The 9143-nt window shown below is 34.6% G+C and overlaps 2 protein-coding genes across 3 annotated transcripts in view; one reads left to right on the forward strand and one right to left on the reverse strand.

Moving 5' to 3' along the window:
* The window catches only part of OCLN (occludin), a 389915-nt gene that overhangs the window by 193327 nt on the left and 187445 nt on the right, over positions 1 to 9143 (forward strand). The gene's annotated exons all lie outside the window — the stretch shown is intronic.
* Positions 1 to 9143, reverse strand: part of MSH3 (mutS homolog 3) — a 47211-nt gene that overhangs the window by 36251 nt on the left and 1817 nt on the right. The window contains exons 2-6 of one of the 2 annotated variants that reach the window (XM_087927119.1): positions 8890 to 9010; positions 8000 to 8205; positions 3837 to 4040; positions 2703 to 2819; positions 462 to 581 (exon numbers count right to left, since the gene is read on the reverse strand). In XM_087927119.1, the coding sequence (XP_087783245.1) occupies positions 462 to 581; positions 2703 to 2819; positions 3837 to 4040; positions 8000 to 8205; positions 8890 to 9010 (768 nt within the window). The remainder of the gene's footprint in view (positions 1 to 461; positions 582 to 2702; positions 2820 to 3836; positions 4041 to 7999; positions 8206 to 8889; positions 9011 to 9143) is intronic. The other variant, XM_087927120.1, reaches the window with a different exon arrangement.

Consider the following 9143-nt stretch of genomic DNA (forward strand, 5'->3'; position numbering starts at 1 on the left):
TATTCTCTATCTCGTTGGGATAGACATTCTCAACTAGAATTAAAGAAAATTTGGGGTTTCCCCACCAATTTATTTTACAAACTTCTAAATGTCGTTCTGTGTTATCACTTTTTAAAAAACCAAGATTCTCCAAAAGATTTTTTTATTTTCATAGATTGTATTTTAAATCCCCCAAATCACCTTTCCCCTAACCCTGTGACAGACTTTTGAAGCAAATAGAATTAAAGTTAAAACTACATCATATTCATGTAATGAGTTTTGTACAATAACCTATACAATAAAATGCTATAGAAAACCACAACAGGAAAACCATCATCCCTAATATGGGCAATCGGAAGCAAAACAGACGAAGCAGGTGTAAATGTAACTGGAAGAATAAACAGAGTATATTTCAAACAAACGAATAAGAGGTACACGAAAATAAATGCCATCAAAATAATTTAAATCCATAATAAAAGGATATCTTCTCCTAGAAATGTAGCTTTGGTATACAGTGAAGTTAATTTTCGGGTAAAAAGAGAGCTTTTGTTCTCTCCAATAGCCTTCAAAGCAGCAGTTTCCATTTGTTTTACTACCCCTACCTGCAAGAGAAGCAGAGAACATGAAACACTGAGAAACACTGAATAAAAATAAAAATATTAAATATTGAATTATTTTAACGCAATTATTTTGACTTAATTATTATACATCCACCATTGCTGGTCCCAAGCCCAAATGAGAAAGGAAGATCGTTGATTGTCGGGCTAGCAACCCATCTCTGTAAAAATTATACCCGCTACAGAAACAGCAAGAAGGATCTCAAGAAAATTTACTTAACCAAGCAAAAGTTGTTTTGAGCCGTCGGTTTATATGACGACACTGGAATATCTTGGGGACCATAATTTTCAGATATTGCCCTATTTGAGGAAGTTGAACTGAAACTACGATGAGTGACGACTGTCTTAGATGAAGCAGCAACCAAAATTAGCCTCAGGATAAGTGCCAAAAAATCAAAGGTCATGTATGTGAACTCCACCACACAGATATACAGTGAATCACACTAGGACCACAGCAACTTGAAGAAGTAGAAATTTGGGTAGTGTAATCGCTCAAAATGGAGATGCAGAGATGGATATCAACTGCTTCATTGGAAAAGCAACAGCTGTTTTCCAGAAGATAAATAAAATCTGATCCTTGTTGTTTATATCACTAAAACTTAAACTCCATTTGCTTGCTTCTATAATGATTCCAACAGTCATTTATGCCAGCGAGAAGGGGTCAGCAAATATTAACAAGAGACTTTACATCTTTCTAAGGATTCACTGTTTTGACCATGTTATTAATGAAAAAGTGCTTCAGAAGAGTTTCTCCTACAAACTATATAACATTGTCACATGCAGATCCAACTTGCAGGTCATATTCTTTGCATAGAGAACAATTGAATCCCCAAGATAGCAATGAGATGCCCCCCCCCCGATGCCAAATGATCAAGAGGATGCCCCCCAAATATATGGCAAATAACATTCATAGAAGACTTAAAGAATCTAAACATCACATGGGAAAATGCTGAAGTATTCACTGAAGATTGACAATGCTGGAGATCCCTTGCTGTCCAATATATCCTACATAAGCTCTAATGCTAAACTGAATTATTTTACAAACTGATGGAACTCATACGCATCTATTTAATTTTTCTTCTGGTAAACAGCAAAAAACACTTATGTATGACTTCGTACCACATTTTATATGTATAACATATGATCAAGAAGCAGACTCTACTCCTTGGAAATATATCTTGATGATCATAACATTGTGATCTGACTTAGTACCCAAGCTCTGGTCATGACATTACATTTAGGGCCACACATCACATCACTAAGCCGTGGTTCATTTTAATCATACTAGAATGATGGGTGTAATGCAATGTGATTTATATTCCCAATCTCCATCTAGATTTATGTTAAATATGCACATGGTTCACATAGCCATGGTGCCAGAATGAATGAATGAATATGCTGGTGTAACTAATGATTTTGACAGGTTCACGGGTTTAGTCATCGCTCACATCATGCACACTTTTTTTGCCTATGCAATCCTATTTTGTTAGGCTTGTGCAGTAAAATGGGAGCAGAGTTAAAATTCACTCCAGACCTTGCTCACCTAATTAACTTTTTTTAAAAACTGCAATCTTCCCTAAATTGCTTGATATATCCTAGAGGGTAACAACTCACAGTTAAGGAATGTTCCCATAACTAATCATTTTAAACAAGAAGCAAAGAATTGCAATTCAGTGACAGAGCATTTGTTTTGCTTGTAGAAGTTCAAGACCCCTGACTAAAATCCTGAATAGTCTACACCAAACAAAGGAAATAGTATACTAGGACAGATGGATCAATTACCTAATGATATAAAATAGCTTCCTGAGTTCTAAGCCAAAGTTATAAATCATAAATGATTCCAAACAACAAAATAAATAGAGGGAAAAAGCACACAAGTAATATTGGAAGATTGCATATAAATTCAGTAAGAATTAAATACATGCTTTGATTACTTCAAAACCAAATTAGGCAATAGTTTTGTCTTGGAATTGTAATTACAAACTACTGTTCAGATTAGGAAGTAGGAAAGGTCACTTGGTTTGGAACATTTTATTTGAAAGCATTCAACTCTGAAAAACAAGCTAATATAAAGCTAGAATTATATATATAGCTTTAGAAGCAAACCTTGTATCCCTTTGCTACAAGACGGTGAACATGAACAAATAGTCTGTGCGCTGGTATGCTGGCAGTCATAAAATTGTGGTTTTTATTACAACATATATTCAACTCCTTAGCAGCAATCTATAAAATATAATTATAGATTATAATTAAAAAAAATTCTAGTAGCAATGTAGATACTACAAAATTCTTAGGTGCACACAGGTAGTCCTTGACTTACAACCACAATTAGGACTGAAACTTCTGTCACTAAGCAATATGGTTGATAAATGAGTTACATTTGATTTTAACGACCTTTTTTGCCACTCTCATTAAGCAAATCTAGCTTCTCCCATTGACTTTGCATGTTGGAAGCCTCTGGAAAATTCATAAACGGTCATCAGGTAATTCAAGGAAACTGCAATACTCGTAAATTCGTACTGGTTGCAAGCAGTGCCCCAATTTTAATCACAGGATCCGAGAGATGCTGCAACTATCGTTAAGTGCAAGGATTGACCATAAGTCACATTTCAGCACTATTGTACCTTTGAACTGTGCCTAAGGAAATGGTCGTTAAATCAAGAACTACTTATATAATAGTTATTTAATGACATTTACTTAAATATATTGAATAATTTTAAAAGTCTCAAAATATTAAATAATACTTCAACCATATTAATATATTTATTATAATTTTATATAATTCTGTCTAGGCATGCAGCAGTACAAAAGAGGAACTTAGAGGGTTTTTTAAATCATAATCTTTGTCAATACTCATCTTGTAAGTATTGCCAGATATCTTGTAAGTATTACAAGGTATCTTGTATTTGAAGCAAATTTTAAAATTAAAACATACACACACAAATATAATCAAATTTATATCAAATACTTGGTAAAAACCAGTCTTGCAAATAAGTTGTTAAATAAATATGTAAGTACTATTTGGAGCCAGGAAAAAAAAGAGCCACTAAAAGAGCATGCTGCTACTGTAGCTGTAACCTCTCTACCAAGATAAAAACCAACGTCTGCTTACAACTCCTGTCCCACTTGGAAGTTTATATGTATCACATTTTACCTTTTTGTACATTAGCTTTTCAATAATTATGCACAATATTAGTAACAGCAACATATAATACAATGCCATTCAGACAAGAGCCTTACCTCTGCATCATCTCCAAAAAATCTGTACTTATAACCACACTCAATACATAGAATAGCATCTTTATACTGTTTTTTTAGTTCTAGGAACTGAAGCTCAAGAGGTGTATATACAATTTTGGTTGGTTTTTTTAAAGTTGTATCTGATGTATTACAGGTATTTTCAGATCTCATTTTCATGGTGAAAAAGTGGGCGACATTTTTTCCCTATATGTAAAATGAAAATATTAACAGGAAAATGTTTAGCAAAAAGTATCAGGCAGGAACAAGAAATTATTATAAAATGAAATTCCAGCTCATTCTCCTTTCATTAGTGACAGAATGCCAAATATAACCCAGGAAGCAAACAGAATTGGAAGCCCTCTCAAAGTAACATTGCAACAAAAAAACAAGATGTGTTTACTTGGAAAGACAACTATAGCCAAAAATCTGGTGAGCAACTAGAAATGTTATCACAGCAGACACATTACAGATCACAGAGTACACAAGCAATTTAGAGAAGCAAAACAGACACAACAGAGAAGTTATAAAAGACAGTTAAATGTTAAAGATGGAACACACTGAGAAGAAGAATGAAAAATCTGTGGGATCCTTGATGCTCTCTGAGCTTGGTTGTTTTCTTGCAGACATTGGTCTGTCTTCTAACATAAATGGTGTTACTTAGTTGGATAATGAAACATCTGCAAAAAAAACCCAAACTCAGTAAGCACCAAGGACCCCACAGTTCAACTCTTCTAAAGTCAACAAACTCAAATCATTATCAGGGACTACTATGATAGTACTTAGTCTATGTCCTCAAAGAGAAACTGTGTGCCCATTTTTATTATTACTTTTTCCTAAGGAACTAAGCTCTCTTTATAACAGTCCTGTTTAATGGATGCATTTTACTACGTAAACCCAAACTGAAAATTTATAAAAATTCTGTAGCATTTTTTCCTGATAATTTTCTAGTTTTGCTTGTATTGTTTTCCAATTATATCTTAACAATGTATAATGTACTATTTTAAAAGATCAAAAACTAAAATAAACAAATTTTAATGATGATTTAAAAGTTGCACTTGTAAGAAGAATTATAATAATTTTTCAATAGATATATATAATAATTTAGTTACATAGCCTTGAAAAAATCAGTGATTTATGCAGCAATCCTACATGCACAATTCTCACAATAAGTTTTGTTGAACTTAATATGGTTCATTTTTATAGGAATAGATTTCTTTGTGTTGGAAAACATCAAGATCTGTTAAAAGCATTACTTAAGCCCATTAGGATTAGTACAACAATCTCATGGGAGATGGGTGCAAGAACACGTCTCTTACTTTTAATATAAACTATATCAGCTATTCCCAATTAAAACAGAAAAGAGGAAAGAGGAAAACTTTTCCCTATTGGAACATATTTTTTTCTCCTATAAATTACTTTAAAAGGAAATTTTTCCATTCTAATTCTATTTGGCATAGATTAAGAATGTAAATTACTCCTTAGAATTTAGAACAATTCTAAAGCAACTTTAGATCCACAGCCATTTCTACCCTGGCAGAAGGACTGTCCATCAGAAAACAATTGAGGTGTGCCTTAGGATCACATATTAAATAATGCAGACAATATATATACAATATGTATGTATGTATATGTATATATGGGTACTTACATGTGTGGCATTCAGCTTTGTTCGGGTATTTTCCCACGTCATTGTAGGTGTGCTTTTAAAGTTGTAGCAACGTTTCGGCAGAATCTCATCTGCCATCATCAGGCTTCTGTATTGTGTTCGTCTGTGAGTCAGACTTTTACAGCTGTTTCAGTTTTAAATTTGGGACTAGCCTACTGCTGTGCCAGAATGTCTTTTTCTTCATCCTGATTGGTTGGGAGTCTTGGTCTGTTTATTGGTCTTGGAGTTTGCTGTGTTCTGCTTGATTGGTGTTTCTAATATCTTCTGTCTGTTTCGTGGCTTTTTTTTGTCTTGAATGGCTGACAACATTGTGTTCCTGTATTGGAGGCTTTTAGTGCAGCTTGGCTCCGAGTAAATGGACGGCTACGCTATGTTTGTCTGTTTTGAAGGCAGTCTTGATGTGATGCCTGTGTGGTATCTTACTGATTTTGTCTGTAGTACCTCTTATGTAGGGCAGGACAGCTGTCCCATAGGTCTGTTCATCTTCTAGGTCTCCATTATGTCTCAGTGTGTTTTTGTGGATTGAGCCAGTGATTTTGCTTTTGTGGAAGCCGTTGGCTGTCAGTACTTTAGTCAGGGTGCATAGTTCAGTCTTTATGTGTGTGTCATGTCTGCCAGGGGTTTGGTTCTGGCGATTAGTGTTTTGGCCACGGAGTTTATCTGTGCTGGGTGGTGGTGGGATTGGGCATTGAGGTAGCGGTTGGTGTGTGTTTTCTTCTGGTATATGGTGTGTCCTAGTGTGCCATCTGTTTTTTTGTAGATTAGTACATCTAGGAATGGTAGTTGTTTGTTTGTTTCCGTTTCCATGGGGAACTTGATTTTGGGGTGTGTGCTGTTTAGGTGTGTTAGGAAATTGCTTAGGTTTTCTTTTCCATGGGGCCAAATCACAAATGTGTCATTGATGTATCTTAACCATAGTTTGGGTTTGTGGATGGCATTAGCCAGGGCTCTGGATTCAAATTCTTCCATGAACAGGTTTGCAATGACGGGTAACAGTGGTGATCCCATAGGGGCTCCTTCAATTTGCTTGTATCTTTGTCCTTTGTATATGAAATATGTGTTGGTTAAGCAGTGTTCTGTTGGTTCCATGAAGTGTTTGGGTGGTTGGTATTTATTTTTGATGATTTCAAGAGTTTCTTTTATTGGGACTTGAGTGAATAGTGAAACCACGTTGAAACTTACAAGCAGATCTTCTTGTTCCCTGTGTAGACCTTTGATCATTTCAAAGAAGTGGTATGAGTTTTGTACATGTGAAGCTGCTGTTTCAGCATGGAGCTGTAGCTGTTTTGCTAAGTGTTTAGCTAGGTTTTGTAGTGGTGCTCCTCTGGAGCTGACTATGGGTCTGAGAGGTATGCCTTCTTTGTGTATTTTTGGGAGGCTGTATAGTTTGGGGTATCTGGAAGATTTTTCTCTTGGGATGATCGTCTGTTGGATCTGTGGCTGGTTATAATTTTCTTCTTGGTTATTTTTTCCAGATATGTAACCAAGCTAGGTTTCATCCGGATGCCTGGTTGGGGTGTGTTTGAGCTGGAGGTATCAGGGGGGATCTGTTTGTGCCCAGGTGTTTGCCTGGCTTGTGGTGTGGTGATTTTTTTGTTTGTGACTGCAGGCTTCCAAATAATTGTTAAGTACCCACGAAAACTTAAGAAAACACACATATATATATATAAACATACATATATTGTGTTCGACGAACACAATACAGAAGCCTGATGATGGCAGATGAGATTCTGCCGAAACGTTGCTACAACTTTAAAAGCACAACTATAATGACGTGGGAAAATACCCAAACAAAGCTGAATACCATATATGTTTTCTTAAGTTTTCGCAGGTACTTACATGTATGGCATTCAGCTTCGTTCGGGTATTGTCCCACGTCGTTGTAGTTGTACTTTTAAAGTTGTAGCATCATCAGGCTTCTGTATAGTGTTCATCTATAACACTATGAACACTATACAGAAGCCTGATGATGGCAGATGAGATTCTGCCGAAACGTTGCTAAAACTTTAAAAGCACAACTACAATGACGTGGGAAAATACCCGAACGAAGCTGAATGCCATACATACATACATACATACATACATACATACATATATATATACACACACACACACACATATACATATACATATGTATTTGTTTTCTTAAGTTTTCACGGGTACTTACATGTATGGTATTCAGCTTTGTTCTTACATGTATGGTATTCAGCTTGTTATATATGTTGTATTTATGTTGTATATGTACACACTCACATACTCACATGTGGATATACTTATTCACCAACTGACTTCCAGCACATTACCGTATCTACCAATACATCAAATGCTGATACAATTAATTACACTACTTAACATGTCACTTATTCATTTGTAATGGAGAATATGATGATACAAGATTTAACAACAGTAAATCGCTGTCTTAGCATCTTCAAAATTCAGTCAATGTTCCAAATTAAATTGTAACAGCTAAATCAAAAAATAGCAAAGAACTAATTACCTTACTTATATCTGGGGGATGTAAAGTATCATTTGTTTCATTGTTTCCAATCACAGAATGTTGGCATTTTTTCAAAGCTACTGACTCTTTTCCATGAAAAGCTTCTGAAGAAACTCGGTTTCTTGGAGGCTCCAAACGGCTAAATGCTCTCAATTTCTCAAAGGTTTCTGAGCATATTTCAGAGTGCATACATTTCTTTGTTTCCCCTTCATTAGCAATATCAATAAAACGTTTTATCGCAAACATACTACATCCAAGAAATATTTTTTATCATTCTTCCATACACTTTTCTTATCCAATAATTATGCTGATATCTATCCTGCTCAATAGCTATATTTGGCTATATTATACAATGTCAGTCTTTAAGCTATATTGCTTCTCCCTTGACAACAGTGCAAAAATAGGGATTTTTTAAAGTCTACAAACATCCTGTTTTATGCACTAGTTATTTCTTGATCTTGTCATATCTATCCAGAAATCTATTACCGAAAATCACTCATATACCTTGCGGCTTTGAAAATGTAATTCTCTCATTAATTTCTAAAACTTTCCTATTCTGTTCCTATTCTCTCCTATTCTACACATTTATGACAGTGTAATATCCAAACCAAATAAAGTGGCTGAAAATATTCACAAATATTAACAGTTTAAAATATTTACAAAATATGACTGAACATCAAACAGGTATGATTAAGTTTCAGTTAGGTGGCATATGCTAATGTATATGAGAATGAACTTTGTAAATAACAAAATAAAAAACCCAAAGCAAATCCCCTAATTCTATCTTGCTCCTAGGTTTCTAGATAACCACAGAAGCTGCAGTTACAGAATATTTCCCAATTTTTGTGATAACTCCTGGACAGAAAGAAGTTACGATATTTAGAACATACCTGTTTTCTGAATATCTACTGAATTATTCTCTTCTTTTCCATACTGTAGAGACTTTGAGGATTTGCCAATATATTCTTTGTTCTTTACCAGTTTTTTCTTTTTCCTATCAGGCTCAATAATCTAAATAAAGAAGTTTTAACATATTTGTGAAATAATTTGTTTTATATTAATAAAATTAATAAAAGCAAAAAAAAAATCAAACTAACTGTGGCTTACTGAAGTTAATCATCCTTGCATTTGATCTGTGATTACA

Source organism: Pseudonaja textilis, chromosome 2 (assembly GCF_049901715.1).
Source record: "Pseudonaja textilis isolate UNSWEBS1 chromosome 2, rPseTex1.2, whole genome shotgun sequence".
NCBI classification, from domain to species: Eukaryota; Metazoa; Chordata; class Lepidosauria; order Squamata; family Elapidae; genus Pseudonaja; species Pseudonaja textilis.